At 50.2% G+C, this 24,783-nt stretch overlaps 1 protein-coding gene across 1 annotated transcript; it reads left to right on the top strand.

Annotated features, from left to right (window-relative positions):
* Positions 1 to 6,785: 6,785 nt before the first annotated feature.
* LAMP1 (lysosomal associated membrane protein 1) lies at positions 6,786 to 24,077 on the top strand. The gene is made up of 9 exons (XM_019443843.2): positions 6,786 to 7,029; positions 12,001 to 12,122; positions 13,948 to 14,167; positions 14,295 to 14,453; positions 20,801 to 20,988; positions 21,528 to 21,653; positions 22,408 to 22,474; positions 22,544 to 22,714; positions 23,122 to 24,077. The coding sequence occupies exons 1-9, from the start codon at positions 6,978 to 6,980 to the stop codon at positions 23,259 to 23,261; spliced, it is 1,245 nt and encodes a 414-aa protein (XP_019299388.2). The 5' UTR covers positions 6,786 to 6,977; the 3' UTR covers positions 23,262 to 24,077.
* The last annotated feature ends 706 nt before the right edge of the window (positions 24,078 to 24,783 follow it).

The following is a 24,783-nucleotide window of genomic DNA, read 5'->3' as shown; positions in this document are numbered from 1 at the left end:
CGAACCCACGAACTGTGAGATCATGACCTGAGCTGAAGTCAGACACGTAACCAACTGAGCCACCCAGGTGCCCTGGCTGCAGTTCTGAAGTCAGATGCACCAGGGGCTAAAGCCTGGCTCTGTCACGATCTGGGTGCCCCTATGAAAATTACTTAAATTCTCTAAACTTGGTTTTCTTATATTTTATAAGGAGTTAAGGTGCTTATTATTAGCTCATGGGGTTGTTGTGAGTTGAAGCATACAAACATATTCCTAACTTGTACCCCTCCCACAAAAGGGCACGTCGGTGCACATCACAGATTTGCAGTGCAGTTCTCGGTTAGGAGAGACCTCCAGCATAAATCTGAAATCTGCCCACAGGAGGGCAGGAAAGTAAGGGGAGGGAATAAAGAGCAGAAATAAGAAAGACGAGACAGACACCCCCAGATAGAGAATTAAGACCAAGGTCCACATCATACACTAGACACACACTTTAAATAGAAAAACATGAAAACCAATCAGGAAAGCACTCCTCAGTGCTCACACGAACACCAAGTAGACCTTGGGACAAGGAGTATTCCCAGAGAGGAAGAGGCTGTTTCATAGAGAAAGGAGGCACTCATCAGATTTAACCCTGAATGTACTGGGCTCTTGTGACGGCATCAGAACGCATGGAGCAGAACCTGACGGAGCTGGAAAGAGCAAGCAGAGACACAGACAAATCCGTGAGTTCAGTCGGAGGCTTCAGAATTCTCTCGTACCTGACGAACAGGAAAAACACAGACCCACCTTATGGATAATTACACGATACTACACCCGACAGCAGCACATTCTTTCCAGTGCTTGGGGACATGCGTCAAGGTAGGCATACAGGGGGACATCAAACAAGTCTCATGCTTAAAAGGCCTGAAATTCTACAGAATATGTCTTCTGACCACAATGGAATTAAATTAGAAATCTTAAGAAATAATACTAAATAAAAATTCAAAATCTAACAGGAAGAGCACTGTTAATAACTAAATGCTTGGAAATTAAGCAACACACTCTTTCTTTGAAGATATTAAGTAATCTCTGGACCTAACATGGGGCCCAAACTTAACAACCCTGTGGGGAAAACAACTTACAACACTGAGATCAAGAGTCACACATTCCTCCGACTGAGCCAGCCCCAGCTGGCTTCTAAATAAATACGCCAGTAATTCTAAAACAGATAAAGTAAGTAAATGATACACTTTTAAATAAATAACCCATGAGTCAAAACCCACAAGGAAAATTAGAAGATATTTTGAATGAATAGGAAAATACAACATATAAAAGTGTACAAAATACTGCTAAAGAGATGCCTACGGGGAAATTGACGGCTTCAAATGCTTCCATTAGAAAGAGGAGAGGTTTAAATACAGTGATGTAAGCATCTACCTTCAAAAGCCAGAAACAGAAGAGCAACTTAAAACCAAAGTAAATAGATGGAAGGAAATAGTACAAGTAGACATCAAAGAAATGGAAAATGGACAGAGGAATCAATAAAATCCAAAGCAGTTTGTTCATTTGAGAAGGCCAACAGAATGGAAGAGCCTTTAGCTGGACCAGTTAAAGACAGAGGTTAACAAATGTTATTATCAACACCAGCAATGAAGGGGCATGGTGACAGATCCTAGGGAGAACGTCTCAGGTCGGTTTATGCCAGTGAATTCTACAACTTAGACGGCACAGCCAAATGCCATGAAATTCACAAATTATCCAAGTGGACACAGGAAGAAACAGAATAATGGAATTTATAGTTTAAAATCTTTCCACAAAGAAAACCCCAGGAACAGAGAGTCTACTGGTGAATTCTATTAAACCTTCAAGGAAGAAGTAACACCAATCTTACACAGCCTTTCAAAAACCAGGAGAGAATACCTCACACCTATTTTTGAGTCCAGCATTACCCCAATACAAAAACCAGACAAGAAACTTATAGACCAAATATAAGCAATTTGAGTCCAGCAATATATAAAATCAATACACCAAAACCTAGTGTAATTTTCCTCAGAAGTAGAAGGTTGATTGAACATTTGAAAATCTAAGAAGAAATAAAAATATATAATCATCTCAATAGAAGAAGCATTTGATGAAGTTTAACACTGTTGATTTAAAAAACAACACCTAGCAAACTAGGAATAGAAATGAACTTCCTCACATTTACTAGAGATTTAAGTTAACATTACGTTACATGGCAACAGACTGCAAGCTTTGGCCTGGAGGCTGGGACGAGACTGGGGTGGAGGTCTTAGCCACTGCACCAAGACAGGAAAAAGAAAGAAAACTCATAGAGATGGGAGGGAGTTAGTAGTCTTTATTCACACGACATGATCATGGGGGTAGAACGAATCAAATCTACAAAACTGCTACCAGAGCTAATGAGCCAATTTAGCAAAGTCACAAGAGGTCGCTAAACAAAGGTCAACCGTATTTCTTTCCACATTCTAGCAACAACCAGAGAATGAAATTTAAAAGTACAGCCCCATTCACAGTAGCACCCAGAAATGTGTGGGATGCAGAGAGAGAGATTACAGATTATGCACAAAGACATGTCCCCTGAAAATGAAAATGATTTAAAGGAGAGTAAAACAAATGAAGAGCCGCATCCGGTTGTTAACGCGTCCACTTTCTCCAAGGTGATAAGTACACTCGATGCCCGCCAAAATCCTTTATAGAAAATGGCAAACTCCTTTTAGAATGCCTACGAAATTCAAAGAGTCAACGCAACTTGTAAAAGAACAGCTGGAGACCTTACTCTCCCGAACTCTGCCAGATCTTTTGTGAAGCTAGAGACGGAGGCACCGTGGCGTCCGTGCAGATGAACCGAACGCATCAGGAAATGCCACGGCATGCCCACCTGTATGCAACCACGTCACTTTCAACAAAGATGCCAACGTAACTTAATGGCTCAGAAAAGTCTTTTTATCAAATAGCTGTCATATATGGGGGGGCGGGGGAGGAATGAACACTGATTTTTATCTCACACCTTGATCGTAGGCCCAATTGTAGAAGTTAAAACCATGAAACATCTAGAAGAAACACAGGAGAAAATCATTAAGATGTTGGGAAATACAGAGATTTCTTAGAACACAAAAAACATGAAGCCTGAAGGAAATACTGACCATTTAGATTTTAATTAAATTTAAAGCTTACTTTTTGAAAGATACTATTAAGAAATATAATAGCAAGCCACATAATGGGAGAAAATATTTACAACACGTCGAAGTATTTCTATCCAGACTATATTAAAAAACAAACAAACACTTAGAACTCAAAAGCAATAAATCATTTTAACAAATTAGGACGAGGTTTGAACAGACACTAACCAAAGAAGATGGGTGAGTGGTTATGAGGCACATGGAAGGAACTTTCATGGCAATAGCCCCCAGGAAAATGCAAACTAGTCACAATTAGTGACAATGATGCGGCTATCCTGATTGCTTTTAATTGGGAAGGCTGGTAATATCAAGCGTTGATAAGGATGTTACTGTTGATGTGAATATAGAATAGTGCCACTGCTTTGGAAAAGTATTCAACCGTTTCTTTTTAAACACAGACTCCCTTATGACCCAGCTTTTCCATTCTGAGGGATTTACCCAGGAGAAAGGAAAGTATCATCTGCCCAATGACACGGTTTTGAACAGTCATCACACTTTATTCGTAACAACACTGTCTTTCAGCAGGTGAATGGGTAAACAGGTGTCGTGCAGTGGAATCCACCCCATCCCCTCTGAGCAGGTCATGGGGTAACATGTGTTGAAGTATCTTTGTGTTGCTTTCAGTTCCCGTTCTGTCTCCCACCATTAGTAAAAGGCTCTGGTTAGCCACATCTCATTTCTCAAACTAGCACAGGCCCTAGTTAGCACCACCCCAGACCCCAGCGTCCAGACAGCAACAGGTGAGTATGTCACTGGGAACATGAGCATACCTGAACTTTCACAATTACTCCTGCTCCAAATGACTTGGAACTGTTTTGAGTTAATCTGCTTTCCAAGGAAGTAAACGTTTTGGTTCTTTTTTATGAGAGTTCCTTTTTCATAGCTCTCTAAAAGGAAGACTGCCTTGGTTTAAGTACTTCAAGGAATCTGTGGAAAGGAAGTTGTCAGAGATGTACACAAGACACGTACAGATGTTCTCAATGGCATGATTTATTTTGAGAGAGAAAATGAACAGGTGGGGAGGGGCAGAGAGAGAGGGAAAGAGAGAGTCCCAAGCAGGCTCTGTGCTGTCAGCATGGAGCCCGATTCGGGGCTCGAACTCATGAACCGTGAGATCATGACCTGAGCCAAAATCAAGAGTCAGACACTTAATTGACTGAGCCATCTAATGCACCTCAATGGCATTATTTTTCTAAATAACTTATTTTATTTTAGAGAGCACATGCACACGTGCGACCGGGGAAGAGGGGCAAAGGACGAGAATCTTGATCTCAGCACCCTGGGATCATGACCTGAGCTGAAATCAAGAGTTGGACACTCAGCCAACTGAGCCACCCAGGCACTACTCGTGGCATTATTTTAAACACCAAGAAAGTAAAGGCAGTCTAAGTGCCTTAAAGGAAAGGACTGATTTTCACAAGTGCTGGGTGAGAGGGGGTCTCGATTCTTTCTCCACGCAATAGCACACATTTCACTTGAAAGCTTATGGTTTTCTATTTTTCTGGCATGTTATTCATTCACTTATTCTGTAAACTTACAGTCTTACACTTTTCAACCACGATTTACTTGGCTTTTGTATAATTAATAAACCAAAAGTAAAAGTTCTTGCTGTAAACGGGCAAGAGAAGTGGGAAAGAGAAGTGAAAAATCTTGTCCCCAGGTAGTAAAGCACAGGAGGTGGCACAGACCCAGCTCTCATTGTGAGCGGCCCCGCAGAAAGCGCCTCCTCCTTGCAGGCCCAGTGCTGGGAAACCTTACTATTCTGCAAGTGACTGCCAGCCAGTTCGTGGGCAAAGAAAAAACGATGGAGAACTTGAGTGAAACAGAAATACAAGCAAATGCTCCAGCTGATGTGACCAGGCAATAGAAAATGTTATGCCCTTTAACGGTCGCTGGCGGGGTATAAACTGCCAATATGTACTACACACCATTGCTTTTTACCTAGTAAATTTGTTCTGTTTATTTCAGTGACTATCCATCTCATGTGTCTTTTTTTTTTTTAATGTTTATTTATTTTTGAGAGACAGAGACAGCATGAGCAGGGGAGAGGCAGAGGGAGAGAGGGAGACACAGAATCGGAAGCAGGTTCCAGGCTTCAAGCTGTCAGCACAGAGCCCAACGCGGGGCTTGAACTCACAGACCGTGAGATCACGACCTGAGCGGAAGGCAGACACTTAGCCAGCTGAGCCACCCAGACACCCCTCGTGTCTTACAACACATGGCAGCTCCAGCCTCACTGGGTTCATCCTCACGTTCCCCTTATTTGTAAGTTCTTCCACAGTGCAAAACCTGCAAAGCATCTACTTAATGTGTTTAACACCCTTAAAACAGAGTATTTTAAGAACTGCTAACTCCTACCCCTGCAAACATTAATAAAAGGAAACCTTGTTTAGAATGGAGGCCGGGTCGGGAGGGGACTGCCTGGGGGAAACACGCATGCCCAGCCACTGTCCTCAAGTGCAGATCTAACAGGAAGTCTGATTATATGTTAGAAACTGAGAGGAAGGGAAGCTGGACAGAAATGACAACAAGGAAGAACACAAAATTTACGAAAAGCAAACAAACATTAAGAACTAAGGCGGGAAAGCCACCAGAATCAAGGACTGTTCGGAAGAGTGACCGGCAGTAATCAACACACCTGCACTGAAGAGGCTCCAGGAACATTCCAGAGGTGGTGAGTTGGGGAGATCTCAGTGAAGCCACAGGACCGGAGAGGAAGGAAGGAGCTGGGAAACTGGGTGTCTGAGTAACTGTACCAGCCAAGGTGGGGGGAGGTAAAGGGAGGGGTGCCAGAGCTCCAGAAGGCAGTGAAAGACAAGACCCAGGGAGCCTTTAGGCAACCAGGGAAAGGTGCCTTTACACTCAGGCAATAAGGAGCAAGGCAGAAAGGTATTTCCGGAAGGTTCTAGAAGCACAAAGACTCGGATTTCCTTTGCTGTGGCACGCCGGGATATAAGCAACACCAGCGTTTCCGAACGTTCTAGATAAATGGTGCCCCCCTCCACGCCCCGTTCCGACACATCCTTCAGGAGGGCGTCACAGCTGGCAATCACTGTATAACCTCTGAACCCCATTCCTCCAAGATTTCGTCTAGCCCTAAGTTCCGCACTCTGAGTTGTTTACAAAAACGGGTTTTGATTTGTTTCAAACGTGAGCTGTGACATTCGGTACACGTGTTCCACCCCTCCCCACCCTTGTCCCCCCACTTCAGCCTCCTCAAGCGCCAGTCGACCAGAGGAGCCCCGCGGCCAGAGTGCCCCACGCCACGAGAAAGGAGCACGTTAGCATCGCGGTCCTTGAGGAAACCCGCAGCCAGCGCGGGCCTCCCTGCGTCCCTGGGGCCCGGGGGCCCCGCGTCTCGGGTCGCGCGCCTCGGCAGAAAGCCGCCCTTCTCCGGGGTGACCGTCGTCGCCTCCGTCGGCGGACGCCTCGCCGGCGGCGGAAGCGGGTAGCTGCCTCCCCACGCGCTCGCGGCGCGCACTTTCGGCTTCAAGTGGCCCAGAGGCCGGGGTGCGCGTCACGTGGCGCCACGGTCACGTGCCCACAGGTCACGTGCGAGGCCGGTTCCAACCCAGGGGAAGACGCCGTGTCCTCTCGCTCTCGCGAGATCCGCGGGGATCACGTGACGGTGCGGGCGCGGCGCGGCCTCACGTGACGGGCGCCGCCGGCCGAAGGGTCTCCTTCCTGCCGCGGGCGCCGCAGCGGCCGGGCCTCTGGACCCCGGGACCCTCCCCCGCCCTCACGCCGGCCCCCGGCCCGCCCGCGGCCCAACCGCCCTCGACCCGCTCGGCTCCGGCCTCGGCAGCCCTCGCGCCCATGGCGGCCCTCGGCGGCGCCCGGCGGCGGCCTCTGTTCCTGCTGCTGCTCGGTGAGGGGCCAGGGACGCCGGGGCAGGGAGGGGGGCCGTGGGTTGGGGTCCCCGGGGACGCGGGGCGGGGGTACCCGGCGGCCGCGGACGATGCGGGGCGGAGCCGGGTGGGGGGGTAGCGGGCCCGCGAGTCGTCCCCGCCCCGGCGGAGGTCGCCACTTGGGGGCCGGCCTGGAGCCCTTTGGCCGCTGCCTGAGGAGTTGGGTCGAGATGTCAGCTGAGGGCCACCGAGCTCGTTCTCCGGGTGTTAGGGTGGAACTAAGTGGCTTGTGGGTTTCGGGACGGCTGTGGTTTAGCCACGGAAGACCGAGTGAAGCTGTGCAGCCCGAGGCGGCGGTACCTGCGTGGTCCCTCTGTCCCCCGCCCCCCGGGGGATACGGCTCCTACCGAGGAGGGAGGAGGGCGGCGTGTTGGTCCGGACGCTCAGAATACGTCTTTTGTGCTTTAACTTTGCCCTTCTGGGACGGCTGCGAGTGCTGTCCCCTGCGCTGCTTTGCTGTGAACTTCAGGTTCGGGTGACATTTGGGAGCGCCCGCAGCGGGGACAGTGCGAGGTCGGCGGCCCCAAGCCGCGGCCGCACAATGGCAGTATTGTTTTCTAGCGAGTGGTCGGTCGTCAGGAGCGCTGCCTCCGTTCCCGAGTCAAAGCGCGGGACCCCATCAGTGCGGATCTCAGAGCGGTCGGCGGGCGCTCGGTGTGCGATTGAGTTTTGTTCTCGTTTTCTGGTCTCATGAGAAAGAGGAATGTGCGCCGTCTCCTAAATCTGCGCAGATGCCCTTGGTGAACCTGTCTGCGGTGCCACACCCTTTCACCCCGCTCCCAGTTAACACGGGAAGATCATCCGAAAGGCAGAGTTTGAAATATCCGGAAGACAATTCCCGGAGCTCACGCGAGCTCACACGATGTGGATGCACGTTACAGTACACACCTGCCCGTGGGTTCTGGAAATAGGTCTTCTTCTACTGTAAATTGTGCGCCTGTGAATGGGTGGATTTGGGTGTCACCTGTTTGCCTGTTGTGTAAAGTGAGTTCTCTGAGCTGCATGAATAGCCACCAGGCGTGACCTTATTCCCTCGGTACACCCTAAGCTGCCCTCCCTGGCAGTGTAGCTACAAGAGGAGTTGGTGGAACAGGTTTGGCGGTGTCGGCCGGCAGCGTGTTCAGTATTAGAAGAGCTCGCCCTCAAAGGGAAGAGAAACCTCTTTAGTTCCCTGCGGGGCGGTAGCTGGGCGTATTGTACGTGTCGTTAACTTTCTAATCCCTATTCCACTCTATCTTTCTAAGTTTTATGTTCAGTTAAAATCCAACTTTTAGGAAAGGCGTATTAATTTGGATTTAGGTCTTTTTAAAATGATGTTTATTTTGATGTATAATTTTACCAAAAAGCATGTTTTCTGAAAGCATATTTCAAACTTCGAAATTACTAAATCCTCCTTCATTAATAATTAGACATTTCTTAAAGCTGCTTTTGTGTTTGAATACTTGGTAGAAAGCATAGACCAGGGTGAACTGAAACCGTCTGACACTTGAGATGAAGTGTCATTGCGTAATGGGACTCTTTAAACCACTGGTGTCAACTAGATGATTTCCTTCCCCTTACTCAAGTTAACATGACTGTTGATTGTGGAAGTTTGTTAGCTCCTCGGGTTGGTGACCAAATTCTTAATGGTGTTTGAGACCAAAATGTTCGAGGCCTGTGATTTTGAACTTCTTTTGTTAGACACGTCCCAGGCAGTGTCCGTTCTCCCTTCTCTCTGCATCTGCGGGACGTGACTACACGCATGCGTGGCGTGAGCTTTCACTGGAACGTCATTCCAGTCATGCTGTGATGATGTTTCCACCTTGGGCCTCACACGTAGTAAGTGCTCGGCACTTACCTAGACTCTGTTCTGTAGCACTGGTCCCTAACCACACGTCCATGTCTGTGCTTTAGAAGTGTCCGTGCTCATGGCCTTCCCCTCCAGGCTGTGATTCGGAGTGTGGGAAGGAACCTTGGTCTTCTTTACGTGCTTCCTTTAGTCATAGGTGGTTATGTGTCACTGATTAAAAAGAAAAATACTGGATTTAAAAGAATCAAGTAATGACAAACTAGGACGTATTTCTTCTAAAAAGTTTAACGAAGAAATGTATTCACTTGTTCCTTTGGATGGCAGCTTCTTTTATTTCAAAAATGAGCATTTTGTCATTTGAAACGTATCCACTCACTCAGCAAGTTTTGGCACTCAGTTCCCGATTGCTCAGCACTCCATAGCTGTGTGACCTTAAGCAAGTTAGGTCCCTGTCCCTTAGTCTCCACAGCTGTGAAAGGGAATCGCAGTAGCGTTTTCCTGTTAAGGTTGCCACCATAGTTGAATTAGCTGCAAAGTGCTTGGCGCAGGTCCTGGCACGTAACACGTGCATAACAAGTGCTTTTTAAGTGACATAACTTATTTGACATTTTCCGTCAGGTTCTGAGGGTTTAGTGACAAACTCGATGGGTGAGGTCTATATGGCTCTGTTTAAATACTGTCAGTGAGCATTAAAGCCAGTGCTATTGCCCTGTACTGTGTGCTGCGTGTGCACTGGCTCCTTTGATACTCCCATGACCCCGAGGGGTCAGCACGCTTGTTCTGGTCCGTGGGCGCATAAACCGAGGGCAGCAACTGCTGCCGGCCCCAGGTCACACAGCTAGTGAGTGGCGGAGTCTGCAACAGAACCAGACTCGCTTCCCACAGCTGTACTTGTGTCAGAAGGGGATTCCTACCGGTGAGGGTACCTTGAAGGAATAGGCTGAAGTTACTCATTTATGTGGTCCCCGGAGAAATGGTGGGAGTCTGCACCTGTGTGCTGGATGGACCGCCACAGGCCAGGGAGCAAGCTTGTTAGAGGGCCACAGACAGCTTCTGACAGCATGCATAAGTTTCTCTTGTAAGTGTGCGATCTGATGCTCCCAGAGACGTTTTTCTCTGGACTAAAATTTGGCTTCTGGGGATAAGTTTCTTGTTTTAGTAATTGAAAGTTTCTGGCCCCTCCAGAATAATTGTGGATATCTAGTGTTGGTAAAACTTACTTTAAATTTGCTTTTGTAATACTTGTTTTACTTTGAAAGCTCATACCCTCAGCATATTTACTAAGTGAAAACGTTCTGTGACTGAAAAGTTATTTAACGTGAAATAGTTTCCAATGAAGTGCTTGGAGTTAGTAAAAGGGTGTTAATGACTTAAGGAACTAACTTCTGGAAAGGCAGCTTGGTTAGAACTGCTGTGTGTGTGCTCCTGTGAGAGGTAGCCACCTGCCCTGTCTGTGGCATGCGTGGTCACACAGTAACTGCGGCAGCCAGGCCAGAACCCCGGCCATGTGAGGGCATCTCAGGCCTGAGAGAGCCCTGGCGGCAGGGTGGGGGGGTGGGGGCGGGTGGCAGCCATGCGCTCGTGGTCTGGGTCAGCGTCCCTTACACACTTGCTTCTGCCCACCGAGCCTGCTTCCACCTTGCTGGCCTCTCTGAACCGCTGGTGCCCTTAACCCATCCCTCTCCAAAGGTACGGGGATGATTTCTCTGTTTTTAAAATCCTTTACTGAGTTAAAAACAAGCTGTGGAATTTTCTCTAGGTTTTACAATGGAAATTCATTTATCGGAGTTGCCTTTAGTGTAACCTGAGTTTTCAGGGGCATAGGTTAAGAATTTCCAAAACAGACAAAAACTGCACAGGCTTCTTGTTTGCCATAGGTTGCTGCTTTTTCCTGCAGCAGCTTCTCTGTGAACCTAGATTTTGGTGTTTCCCGTACCAGAAGAATACGGGAAGGTATGTGGGGTTTCTGGCTACTTTTTGCTTTATGCTTGAATAGTAGTTGGCTTTAAAGATTTTATTTTGTGAAAGTCGCAAGAGTGTAATAAACTGGGTTTGTTAGGGTCATTTATTGGGGGCAGGGATTTTAGAATGAAAAGTTAATCGAGTGTGTACTGAGTGTCTTCAAAATGTTCCTGTGTCACATGTATGCCTGGAGTGGTTGGAGTGTCGGGAAAAGGTGTGCAGGGACTGGCAGGCATGTCACTGGAGGGAGGGCATGTCACTTCTGACCCCCACGGCACCCAGTGCTGGCAGACTAGTTCTTGGTTTCAGAACTAGTGAAAGCACCCATTTTTGTTGCAAGAACAGTGTACTAACATGTGGCTTGGGAAAATTACCTACTGCTCTACCACAGTGTTCGGATGACATTCGCTGCTAAACCCATCAGAGCTATAGGACATCAAGAAGCCAAAGATGGCTCTGGCCCTGAGAACTTGAAGAGGAAATCGCTAGCCACCATCACTGTTGAGCTGGAGGGACCCATGAGAGCTTCATTCTGTCCCTTCCTTCGGGGATGTGGCAGCCCTGCCTAGATGAGTTGACTGATGGCCTGACGTGCAGCCAAGTCTAGGTTCAGTTGAATCACTGGTTTTTAAGGATGTTTCTGAAACTTGGTGAAGGACTCGGATCTGTGAGTCTGTGGCTTTTCTTGCCACACCACCAGTCCATGAGAAGTAACAAGAGATCTAACTTTAAATAGTTTAGGACCACAGCAAAAGATTCCCCAGTTCTCCCATGGGCTTCTGCGGAAGATCGGTATTCAGGTTGAGTTGTGCCTCCGGGACCCTGGTACATCTTCCAGAGACCCTCTGAGGACTGAGTGCAGAGCAGCATGTGCCTAGGTTGACCCGGAAATTGACATGTGACCTCCCTGTCAGTACCCTGACATCAGGCATTAAAGAGCTGTTGGTCAGGTGGGCAGACTAACTAGTGGGTTTAGAGTTAACATTTCCAGGATCCTATCTAGGAGGGACAGGAAAGACAGCCCAGCTGAACCCAGCCTCGGTAACCCACATCTCGATCTTGTAAGCAGCACAGTAGTATTTCCTAATAAAGTCCATTATTGCCACAGCTAGAGACCACAGAAGCGCCCAGTTGTATTTTCAAAACCTTGTTTGGATATTTCTGTCTTTCCTGGAGTTAGCAGGCCTCCTACATGGCACGGCGGCCACGTTTGTGGTGACGGACGGCAATGGGACGGCTTGCATCATGGCCAACTTCTCTGCTGCCTTCGTGACCAGCTATGATACCAGGAACGGTCCTACGGTAGGAAGCACCAGAGTCCTTCATGCAGGGTGTGGTGTGTGTGAAGATGTTTGTTATTATCATTTCAAATAAATGTTTGAGAAATGACCTCACCGTAGCACAGTTCCCCTGTGCCATAGTAGTATCCTCCTCCGCTCATCAGTAGCCTATGCTACTGTATATACTGAAGGTGCAGTCAGATATGTAAACCATTTTATGCCCTGCTCTTGCTGTTCTATGAATTTTTTTTAATGTTTATTTATTTGGGGGAGAGAGAGGGGAGGGGGCATGCAAGCAGGGGAGGGGCAGACAGACAGCAGGACAGAGGATCTGAAGCAGGCTCCAGGCTGTCAGCACAGAGCCCAATGCGGGGCTCGAACCCACAGACTGTGAGATCATGACCTGAGCCGAAGTCAGACGCTCAACGGACTGAGCCACCCAGGCGCCCCCTGCTTTAACGGTTTTATGTGCGTGTAATCCCCGTTTTCCTCACAATTACTTTTTGTGATCACAGTGCAGTGTTCTCTTATGTTGATCAGCCTGTGTTGGAGCCTCTGCTGTTTTCTGTTTTCTGATGTACTTTCGTGCTCAGGGCACAGCGGTGTGAATATACTTTTCCTGATATGTTGAATTTGCTTTGGATAAACCACTAGGCTCCAGGAATTGCATATAAACAGCTGAGCAATGCTGCAGGCTGTACTCATCCAAAATGCCCCTCATTGTTTTCTTAAAATAACTTGCACTTCTACGGGATGAAAGGGTTTTTTGAATTTATTAGATTCCTAACAAGTAAGCTGCATCTGTATTTCTTTGTCAGTTACCCACTAGTGGACATCATGCTTCTTTTTCACATTTACTCCTGTATGTATCTCTAAACCAAATTTTGTTTTTAGTTCTTTGTTGAAACCACCATTTTTCCTTGACCACCTCACAGGGCAGTGGTGGGGCCCCTGGACTTTGTGCCAGGTGCTCAGGCCCCATCTGGCCTCCACGTAAACATGGTCACATTCCAGACCAGAGAGAAACGGGCAGGCTCCGTCCCGCAGGAGTGTCTCAAGTTACAGAGACTTGTCCAAACACTTTTGTTGTCCTTGCTACATTACTTGTTTTGTGTTTGGATTTTTAAAATATCATTTGGACGTATATTATGTTACACAGATGGGATTGCCCACTGCTGTTATGTGCCTTACTCTTCTCCACCGTATTGGTCTCTGTCGCCTCGCAGAGTTCTGTCGTCTCAGGAGCAGCTTATCCGCGGCTCACTTAGCCGGTCCTGCTCGTTTCCAGGGTCACCTGGTGGTTCTGTAGTTTTGTCTGTAATGGTAAATTCAAACAGTTCTGCAGCAAACATCTTTTTCTCTGTTTAAAGAGACTTTAAGTGCAGTCGACACCCGATGTTACATTAGCTTTAGGTGTGCAATTTAGGATTTGACAAGTTTGTTCCTTATGCTGACTACACATGTAGCTCCCGTGGGTCCCATGAAGAGACATACTCTTTAAACATTTTTATAGCACACGAGTAGTGATGGTTTTCTCAAATATAAATACATAGCTCACTTGAAGGCCAATATGAATTATTTCAGTTAACCAAGATCACTTTTGTTTAAAAATGCTACAAATTAAAATTATGTTAATTGTCCGCTTTGTCTTACACTTGAATTATTTCTCAGTCTGTACTGACACATAATCCTGACTTTACTATGTTTTTATCGATGTCAGAGGTGAATGTGCTCACTGCAGCCTCTGAGGTGGGGGGCTGATGTCCCTCTTCCTGAAGGTCTTCCTTGGTGCATCTGAATCACTTTAGTGGCTTGCGTTCTGACTGGGTGTGTGTCCTTTGTTCTAGAATGTGACCTTCGACCTACCACCTGATGCAGCAGTGTTAAACAGCAGCAGCTCCTGTGGTAAAGAGAACGCGTCTGCCCCCAGTCTCGTGATTGCTTTTGGAAGAGGACATAGACTGACCCTCAATTTCACAAGAAATGCAACCCGTTATAGTGTTCAGCTGATGGGTTTTATTTATAACTTGTCTGACACACAGATTTTCCCCAACGCAAGCTCCAAGGGTAAGAACCCAAACCGACCAGTTACAGAGTTAAGAAAATCAGGTTGGAGAGGGCCTAAAATTTTAACTAAGTACTTCACGTAGTTAAAAATTGATTTTTTTTTTTTTTTTTTTTTTTTTAAATACAGAAATCAAGACTGTGGAGTCTGCCACTGACATCAGGGCAGACATAAATAAAAAATACAGATGTGTGAGCAACAACCAGATCCACATGCGCAACGTCACTGTCACGCTCCATGATGCCACCATCCAGGCGTACCTTGCCAGCAGTAGCTTTAGCAAGGAAGGTAGGACGCTGCCTGTGGCCCTGGTGCCCAGGCCCAGCTCAGTGCGTGCAAGCGTGGCTGTGAGCCTGTGCCTGAGGAAGATGTGTGTGAGTAAGCATTTGTGCAGTGGGGGACTGGGTGCAACTCACACCTTTGAACTGCCCACCAAACATGTTTTTCTCTTGAGAGGAGGTGATCTCTTTAGGTGAGGTAGGACAAACACTGATTTTAAAAGGGAAAAGCAGTTGAAACTCTCTGTGTCTTCCTTTATTGGGAAGCTAATGAGGTCAGGGTCACAGAATCTTCCAGTTCAAGCCAGCTGTCTTTTCACCAAGACCTAGGCTTACCTCTGTCCAGCTTGACGGGCCCGGGGGTGGATGGCAGAAGGACCTGAATGCCTTTCTGGGCAGGTTGGCTGGGGGGGGGGGGGGGGGGTTGGTCATGACTCCTCAGGGAGGCACCTGCCAGCTCAGCTCCACTGGTGGGCTCTGGGGTCTGACAGACAGGGCTCCAGACCCCTCCTAGCTCTGTGGTCTTGGGTAAGGTAGTCAGTCTCTTGTCTCCTCCCCTTGTAGAGTAAAAATAATAGTCTGTTTTAGGAGGATCTTAGAGTTAAAAAGGAAATTTATACGTGGTGTTTATGTCAGTGCCTGGCTGAGAGTAAATACTGAGGAGTGTTATCGTTCAATTAGGACTGAAGAAAGTTCTCTTCCCCAGTCCTGCCAGTCAGCTCACAGATCACTGTTATTTTCTAGAAGGGTGAGGAGCTTGGTTGTCTTAGAGAACTTGCCTGTCCTTTTCGGTGTTTAGCCGTGCTTTTGTGAGCCTTCAATTTCAGCGGCCCCAGCAGTGTGGCTGGAACACTCAGGTGACTGCTGGCTGCGTGGCTGATTTGCTCTGAGTTACTGGTGCTGGTGGGCCCAGTGGGCCGGCCGGGCCTCTGTGCGGTTGGGTACAGCCCTCCTGAGAGGCATTCGTGCCCTCCGCAAGGCCCTGTGCAGCCCACCTCCGCTTCTGTATAGCCAGGAAGCTAAACGTGGTTTTTCCGTGCTTATCAGTTTAAGGTTAAAAGGAGTCGAACATTTCACAACACATGAAAATTACATGAAAGTCAAGCTTCAGTGTCCATAACTAAAGTTTCCTTGGAACATAGCCTCATTTATTCGTATACCTGTTTCTATGGCTGCTTTTGCATTCACACTGGCAGAGCCGGCTGTGCACAGACACCAGACAGCCACAAAGTCTAGAACGTTTGCTGTCTGTAACTGGGAAGACACAACCAGCAGCAATACACAGGGCACAAAGGCAGGTATGTGTGAGCTGAAGCAGCTCTGGAGGAGACCGGCGGGACCAGCCCTCTCTAGTACCCCCCTTGTGTGGCAAGCTGTGTGTGTGTGTGCACACGCACACGTGCACAGGCCCAGGTGTGCACGCTAGCACCCACCTCCCCGAGTGGGGGAGGGACTGCGGGGGGTGGGGAAGTTACAGCCACGCTAAGTGCTTCAGCAGCTGACACTCACAGGTATGAGTCTCCAAGCAGCTGGGTTTCGTCCCCAGCAGAACACCTCAGTCTTCTCCCTCTGGCCTCGAGCAGAAGGGAAGAGCAAAAACTGTCAGAGGCATTGGGAAATGATAGTGCAGTGACCTCACTACCATCTGGGCCTCAGGGTGGCTGTAGAGGATAGCTCTTCTCTTTCATGACTTGTTTTCTGCTGCTTGGAAAGCTTCTGAGCACAGAGATGGGCCTGTCCTGTCTGACCTCTCTGAGCGGTGTGGTGCCCAGAACAGGGCTCCAGCTTCTGGCCTAAGATCAGATTGTGACAGTACAGAAATGCTAATCTTTTTTAAGGTTTATCACTTTTTTAAAATAGTGTTTATCTTTTGGAAGAGGTTTAGGTTCACGGAGTTCCCCAACCCCCATCCCCACGCGCACACAGCCCCTCACCGTCAGCTCCCCACGCGCACACAGCCCCTCACCGTTAGCTCCCCACGCATTGCTTTCCTAGTGGAGGAATGTCTGTGTGTGACTCCACGGGGGAAAGATGCATTCAGTGAAGCGGTCCCTACACCTGAGTCCCAGCCACCGACCCCCATCCTCAGAGGCTCCCGCCCCAGCCCCTACACAGTCACCTGGGGGCTTGGCCTTCTGCCCTGGTGGTGGGTCACTCTGAGCCTGCTATGGGCAGTCACCTGTTGTGTCCTGTGAGTTGTTGGTCCGAAGCTTGGTCACTAAGCTCACCCTTAGTCCCCACCTCCTCTTGTGTTCGTGGTTGTCCCTCTCATCAAAGCTTGCTTTCATGTTATGTTAAATCTGCCTCTACGGATACGTCTGTGCTTTGGAAAGGAATCTTGCGGCTTTTTAAAGACACTAGGGCACTCTCAGGAAATCTGCTGGGAAGAGGAAGGATAAGAGGTGTCCTGGAGTTACACAGAATATCGTGTACAAGTTGGCACATCCCTGTGGCAGGCTGGAGGGTGTGGTGAGGTCACGGCATGTCTGCGTAGTGTTCCCTGGACAGGAAGGAGTCCTCATAGGGCTTTTGGGATCCTGTCACTATCAGGTAACATCATCTGTAATTCCTCTGATCAGTCTTTACTTGGAGTGATAAGAAATGAAGTCTGCAAAAAACAAATCCATGCCCCAAGCTCCAGGGACTGTTCCCCACTCCCTCTACCCTGCCACAAATGTGTACACACCACCCACCCCACCCCCTGTGACTTCTTATTTCGTGGGATGTGGTCTTCCAGTGGCCTAGGTCCAGGCCCAGTGATTGGGGGAGTTCTCAGAGCAACCACGTGGGCAGGGAGGGGCTCCAGAATGGGCTTTCGCTCTGTGAGCAGGAGCCAAGCTGTCCCCAGAAATACTTCAGCAGACCCTGAACAGCACCAGTGTGAGCTGTGTGGGTCCACTCACACATGGATGTTTCCAGTAAACGCAGTACAAAACTGTAAATGTCTTCTTGTGATTGTTTTTTTCTGCCTTCACTGTAAGAATACATGATATGTGTTAATAGACTGTGTTACTGCTAAGGCTTCTGGTCAGCAGTGGAGTTTTAATAATTAAGGTTTTGGGGAGTCCAAAGTTAACATGGATTTTCATCCATGGGGGTCAGCGTTGTTGAAGGGTCAGCTGGAGTTGCTGACGTGACCTGAGCTGTGCTCGAAGCCCAGCTGTGCACTTTGACTCAACCAGCTGTGATCTTGGGGTCTGGTCTGTAGAGAGCCCCCCAGCCTGCCAGCGGCTTGCTACGTCCACTTTTGTCTGTTGTGCTGTTTCTGACACGGTTTGCAATCAGAGGGACCCGTGTATCCCCCTCCAAGCAGGAGATTTGTTGTAACTGGGCACACATGCTACATAGCAGCATCATTCACATTTAAAATTCTTGGTTTCTGTTAATATTGAGCCATTTGTTTTTTTTTTATCTCCTTTTGTGCTAATTTCATTCCTCTGGTTCTTAGGTACTTTTTTTTTTTTCTGGGTCACTTAAATTGAAAGCTTCAGAGAAAAGGTTCCCTGTCAAATACATTAAGTATATTTTATATTCTTGTAGTCTGTTCTAGTCGTAGATTGACAATAAAGAACTGTTAAACACATTTTCAGAAATAGGTAAATTTTTGGCCACAAATGCCCCTGGAAAGTCAGAATGAGCTGCGGGGGTTGGCGCAGGCTTCTGTGGCCTCGCTCTTCTGTGCTGTCGTGGGGCCTTGGTTCCCCGTACCCCTACCCGTGCACTACCCTGAGAAACACCAGGTACTGACACATCAGAGCTTCTGAGAAAGCACAAGGCCAGGCTGCTGGAGTTGGCTTCCCGTTTGGTTGACAAAGGCAGGTTCCGAGGACAGCCTGTCCCCAAGGTCTGTGAGGGGCATGTGGTCATCTCCATGGAGCGGGCTGGGCACAGCCATCCCCAGAGGCTGAGGTGGAGCTGGTGAGCATGTCCACGCTGTGTCCCCGGGAATTGGATTTCCAGCCCCAGGCCCACGCAGACACCTGACTTTGATGGCTTGGCAGAGGATTCGTATTTATTCGTCTTTGTGCCTTCAAGATTTGATGTGTGGGCACTTATGGCTGCCTCTGTGACCGTTAGAAGTTCAAAATAGGAACTTTTTAGTATGGCTGGTCCCAAGCTTGCTTTCCACCCAGTTTGGCAACATTTCTCCCTTAGGAACAACGGCCAGGGTAGCTTCAAGTAAAGGAAAGGAGTAAAGTAAAGGAGTGCTAATGCCACTCTCCTCGCACTCCGTTGGAGACTCCTTGTAACTGTAGCACGCAGGCTCCTCAGGCTGGTTGCTGGCAGATTCTTTGGGGGCCTCCAGAAGCTTCTGAAAATCCTGAGGAGGGGAGCCTTGGTGGGACACGCAGCCTGCGCTCTCCTGGGGTCCCCGGTCTTCCCAGGGCCGATTACACACGGGTCGCACTGAGCACACTTGAGTGCATCCTCCGTGTGCTTTCCTCGCTGCAGCGTCTGCCTGGGGGACAGGTTGCACAGGGTGGGGCTCTCTGTCTGCATTTGGGAAGGGAGGGAAGGGGGCGGGCACTCGTCCTTACACTTGACTGTACCATTTGTGCTCCCAGGTGGACACTTCGCAGCCTGCCTTATGAGAACAGCAGGTCGTGTGTGCAGGTGCTCGTCACTCTCCCCATGCATGCCGCATGCCCATCTAGGCTGGGATTTGGAAGCCACCTTGTGTTGATGTGGTTTTGCACATTTAATGAGGTCCTGTTCTGTAACAGCTTGGAAAGCAGTGGTGAGGCTGTTCTTAAAGGTGTGGCTATGGCGTCAGCCTACAGCCCCAGGGAGGAGGCGGGTAGTGTGGCCAGCACACCCCGGGTGGGGACCTCTCAGGCAGCTGTCCCTCCACCAAGAGCCCAGAGGCACACCCACACTATCGTGCCTTTTTTCCATTTTTACCTTCTGTCTAGAAAAGCATTTGACTGTGTGTGATTGCGCTGTGTGAAGGCACACTGGGTGAGTGAACTTCCCAGAGGTGTGGCATCACTTCCATGTCACAGCCCTGCAGGGTGACCTTTCCCATCTCTCCCCTGCCCCCCCCCCCCGCCCCCCAGGAGGAAATGGTGGCAAAGTTTCCTTTTAAAGTGGAGCAAGTTCCGGCAGCTTCCCCGTGGGCTCCACATCCATGGCACTGGGTATGGTGGGCCAGCTCCCACGGCCCAGGCTAGCTGAAGTGGGGAGAGGTGGGAGTTGGACAGAAATCGTGTGAATGCTGATCATCCACAGGAACAGGGCAGTAAGACAGAGGGCTTAACTTGGGGATGATGGTCTCCTGGAGGTGCTGTGGGTCCGGGTGTTTTAGGATGTTACGTGGGAGGCAGGTGTGTGTTCTGTATGCATCTGAGAGAGTGTTCATTTCTCTCTCTTGGTTCAGTCTGCCTTGATTTTGAATGTAAATTTTTGTTCTAAGCAATCATAGTAGGTCAAGTTCTGAGAGACGGAGACACTTAAACTCCTGGGCATGTCCTCTGGGGGCACTGTGTGCCCTCTCCCCTCCCCCCTCCCGTGTGCCCCCCTTCACTCCCCCTACTCCCCTGTGCTCCCCCCATGTGCCCTCTCCCCCCCCCCCCGCCACTATGTCCTCCTGCCAAGGCCTGTCCTGCCCCAACTTCCCTCACTCCTAGATTGTCATCCCTTTCTTAGGAATTTTCACTCACACTTCCTGGGCCTTCTGTCTCCAGGAGGGTGCAGGAGGTGCCTGTACCACCCCCCTTGCTCTGAATAGCTCAGAGCAGCTGGCTCACTGGACCTGGCTGGTCTCAGCTCCAGTCTTGTCCTGCAGGGACTGCCCCCTGACACTCATCCCTGTAAAGGCCTCCTGGGCTTCTCTCCCACGAGCACCTTGCTGATGGCACTAGCTTTGTCCTGGTGTGTGCGTGCGTGTGTGTGTGTGTGTGTCTCGCCTGCATCTGTGGGACCTCCAGCACCATGCCTAGTGTGCAGCCTCACAGAGGGTCTTGAATTGTTGCCGTTTGAAGTGGTGTGTAGCTGACTGTCCCAGCAGCAGGTGATGGGGTTCAGGTTGTGTTTACTTCAGTAGAAAGGTTTGTCCTGCAGAAGGGGACAGCTCTGTGAAGGCAGCATTGCCCGGAGGCTGAGCTGGAGGACACTCCAGGCAGAGTCGCAGTATGGTGGCAGGAGTGGGGATGGCCCTGTGGGACAGCAGGCCGTTGCCCCATAGTTCCGGAGGGGGGCTGGCATGCACTGTCCTCGGACAGGCCGAGAGATCCCGTTCTGCGGGTGTGGCCAGCTGAGAGACTGCTGGGGTTCACGGTGAGCCTGGGGTGGCCGAAGCTTCCGGTGGGTGGCCCTGAGGAACTAGGACTTTGCCTCCTTTCCCACTTGTCCCTCCAGAGACGCGCTGTGAGCAAGATGGGCCTTTCCCGACAACCGCACCGCCACCGCCTCCCCGCCCTTCACCATCCCCCACGCCAGAGAGCCCCTCTGTGCACAAGTACAACGTGAGTGGCGCCAACGGGACCTGCCTGCTGGCCAGCATGGGGCTACAGCTGAACGTCACCTACAGCAAGAGGGACAACACGGTAGGTTCGGCCCTGGGGACCCATCTCAGTGCGTCAGGGCGCTGGTGCATGTGCACACCTCTCATAAATCTGAGAGAGCGGGTTGTGGGGCCTGTCCTGTAATCAGCTTCTTGGCGCACACAGCCAGGCTGCTGTCTTCTGTATGGCCCGTGTCATTGGGACTTGCTCTACTGGACGAGTTTATCGGCCCCTAAGAGACTGGTAAATTCTGCTTAAACTTTTACCACCACAATTTTTGTGTTCATTGTTATGCTTTTCCTTTGTCCCTGCTGGTGATGGGGGCTGTGGGCTGTGACAGGGAAGGTGCTTGTGGTGGGAGTGTAATGTCCTCGTGAAAGTAGCAACCAGGAGGAGCAGGGAAGATGGTTCTGGAACCCGGAAGCCTGCACTTTGGGTGTTTTCCTCCTCCTGGTTTTGGTTAAAATGATAGAAGCCTTGAAGTTCTCATTTTGAGGTCACTTTGGCTTTTCCAGAGCGTGGAGGACCCGAAATGGGGCGCGAAAAGGAACTTAGGTAACATGTCTGCTTTTCCTCCTCAGACCGTCAGTGGACTGTTCAGCATCGACCCAAGCAACACGAGCGCCACGGGGAGCTGTGGCGCCCAGCTGGTGACCCTGGATCTCCGGAGCAGCCGCATCCACTCCTTGCTCTTCCAGTTTGGAATGGTGAGGGTTCGTGCCCACGCCACCTCGCGCCACAGCCCACATCTGGCCATGGCTTCCCGCCATCGGCTCCCACACACTATGCCCCAGCCCCACGGAGAATCAGTGAAGGTGCCAGAACCCACGGCTTTGCCCCAGTGAGGACGACGGAGTCTGTTTTCCCCACCTGCCTCTTCCATCAGTGCTTTGGACCCTCAGTCCCCCATTTTCGTTAAGGACACCTCCGTTGGTTTCCTTTATGCAGCAGGTGTCAGGGGGTACCTGCGGCGTGCCCACCATCGCTGTCTGTGCCCCACTGTGCTCAGCCCAGCCTCCGCCTCGGGCACTGCCCTCAGCCCTTCTTCCAGGGGCGACATCCTGGGTCCTGGGTCCTCTCTTCTTGTCCCCATCTGGGAAGCATAGAAACGCCCTCTGCCAGTGTTTATGATGCTGCAGATTAACAATCTGGTTTCTCCTGATAAAATTTACATTAACGTTCCTAAAGTGCCAACGTTTGGAAAAAGTTTGATTTTTTAGAACATGGCTCCTTCAGTCCCTATTTTAACAGAGTCTGATTGTGTAAAAAGGTCTAGGAGGACAAGTCAGCATCTGTGTTCTCGGGATTTATGCGATGCCTTCTATTACAGACTGTGTGTTCCACGGCCTCTTGCTGAAGCTAGAATTGCAGGAGTCAGATTTACTACCAGATGATTCTTTAGGTTTGATGGTAAACATGTGAGTTTGGCAAGTGGTTAAGAATTATTTTTTTCTCTTTAAGGACCCAAATACTAGCCAGTTTTTCCTGCAAGGAATCCAGTTGAATATGACTATCCCTGACGCCAGAGGTAAGGCCCCCACATCTCACTTGCCCGTGCAGGAGTTCCAGAGCACTCACTCTCAATGTGCCTTTGCAGACCCCACCTTCCAGGCGGACAACAGCTCTTTGAGGGCACTGCAGGCCACCATCGGGAATTCATACAAGTGTAACGCCGAGGAGCGCGTGGAGGTCACGGAGGCCTTTTCTGTCAATATATTCAAAGTGTGGGTCCAGGCTTTCCAGGTGCAAGGTGACAAGTTTGGGTCTGGTGAGTAGCATTGGGGGAGACTGCACGGGGTCTGCAGACTGCAGTTCTGTTTGGATATTTAATCATTTCTGGGTTGCAAGGACAGTTAATGGGGGTGGGGGTCCCCTTTCCCAGTCTCAGAGATTTTTAGAGCAAACTCCCTTTCCCGCATCACCTTGCCTTTGGAAGACCCAGCAGCTCACAGATGCGAACCCAAGGCGCCATTTGCTCAAAGGTAGTCGTTTCATGGGATGGCGCCTGTCCTCCCGAGCCGTGAAGGCAGGAGGTGGGGTGTTGTGTCCGGAGGTCCTGTGTCCAAGCAGTAATTGATTAGAACCGAGCCAGGCTGGTGGGGGGGGGGGAAAGCCCGTGTGAGGTCTCGTGGGGACTGTGGCCGCGAGCATGGCCCCCTGCCCCATGTCTCCTAGTGGAGGAGTGCCAGCTGGATGAGAACAGCATGCTGATCCCCATTGCCGTGGGCGGCGCCCTGGCGGGGCTGGTCCTCATCGTCCTCATTGCCTACCTCATCGGCAGGAAGAGGAGCCACGCGGGCTACCAGACGATCTAGCAGGGCCGCGACAGCTCGGGCCGGCCGCCACCTCCGGGCCTCCGCTCGTCCCCTGAGCTTAGGTTGGCGTGGAGGGCGGCACGCTTTCTTGCAAACTGATTTTCAAATCTGCTTTATCCGATGTGAAGTTCATCTTGCAACATTTACTATGCACAAGAGTATTGAAATGACGGTGTTAATTTTGCTAACTGGGTTAAATATTTTGCTAATGGTTAAAACGTTAATATTTACCAAAGTAGAACTTTCAGGTGGGAGGGAGGAGTGCTTCCCTACATGGGCACTGGCTCCACTATTACTTGGCTCTTTAAGATTCTGCTGTTGGCTTCTTTGTTCCTGACTGAGGTTGAAGCCTCGCCAAGGTGGGGTGCTCCCTGGTCTTAGGGCTGAAGAGGGCTGGCTACTTGTTAGGCTTGTGCTTCAGAAGATCTAGAAACAGAAGTACTCCAAAAGGTGAAAATCTGGAACGCTTAAATGAAGCTTTAGAAGCCAGGACGGGCCCGGCCCCCGCGGCGCACAGCTCGGTACTAGGGCACCGGCGCCCCTGCGGCATCGGGCCCTTCTGTCCTCTCCGCGCTCTGCCACTCAAGAGCTGGCACTTTTTTAAAATAGATAAATGGGTGTTATTTTTATTTACCTTTTTGTAAAGTGACTTTCAGTCTTCTGTTTGAGGTTCGGGGTGATCCTGTTCTGCACTCGTGTAAATACTGGGTGTCACGCTCTGCGCTACCCGCTTGCCACTCGGGTGGCTGTGCACGGACGACCCTTCACGTCACGCGTTGCTGTAACAAATGCTAATAAAACATCTCTTTCTTTCTCTGTCTGGACTCTGTGCTTCTGTCCGCTCCCACCAGAGGTCTCAGTGGTACTCACGGTAGGCGGCAGGCGTCTGTCACCCAGCGTTTGAGAGAGCTGGTGTCGCGGTAGGTCGTCTGGGTGGTAACTTGGAGTACTGACAGGAGTTGTATCTGGAGGTAGGTCCTCAGTGGTGACCAAACAGCCCCCGCGAGTGGGAGGAGGGCCGTGGGGGCTCCCCTGTGGGCACTGACCTGGAGCCTCGTGGCCCCACTGCAAAGCACAGGCGGCCAGCAGGGCGCTCAGAGCTTTCAGAGCACGAGCTGGGCCTCAGGTTTATTGTCCTCTTTGCTTTTTAAGCAAAGACCTGTGCCTTTCGGGGATCTGTGCACCTTGCTGGTGAGGTTGAAGCCAGCCAGCCTGCCTGCCGGGAGCCCTGGGGCCCGGGTGTCCCCGACACTCCCACCTGGAGCTGCTGGCCAAGGAGCGCGGCTTGGGGCCCCACGGCCGGTGTGTGTCCGGCCTCGCTGGGCACCCGCCACCCCCACACCAGTGACTCCGCACTTGACTGCCCTGTGGGGGCAGGCTCGGGGACTCCCCAAGTTCTGGCAACCCGCCCATGCCACCACTTCCTCCTGATGAGAGCATCTGTGTGGGAAGTTCGGTCCCAGGCCAGCACCCTCTGGGACCATGGGGGAAGGGAGGCGCCTCCGCGGCTGGGCTAGAAGGA

This window comes from Panthera pardus, unplaced genomic scaffold (genome assembly GCF_024362965.1).
Source record: "Panthera pardus isolate Hobbes unplaced genomic scaffold, ASM2436296v1 HiC_scaffold_1, whole genome shotgun sequence".
Classification (NCBI taxonomy): Eukaryota; Metazoa; Chordata; class Mammalia; order Carnivora; family Felidae; genus Panthera; species Panthera pardus.
The sequence above is the reverse complement of the archived record's forward strand: the minus strand, read 5'-3'. Positions and strand labels throughout refer to the sequence as shown.

Coding starts and splice junctions, on each gene's coding strand:
- LAMP1 (XM_019443843.2), top strand. CDS start 6,978: ATGGCGGCCCTCGGCGGCGCCCGGCGGCGGCCTCTGTTCCTGCTGCTG. Junction 12,123..13,947: donor ATACCAGGAACGGTCCTACG/GTAGGAAGCACC, acceptor CCTTTGTTCTAG/AATGTGACCTTCGACCTACC. Junction 22,715..23,121: donor AGGTGACAAGTTTGGGTCTG/GTGAGTAGCATT, acceptor CATGTCTCCTAG/TGGAGGAGTGCCAGCTGGAT.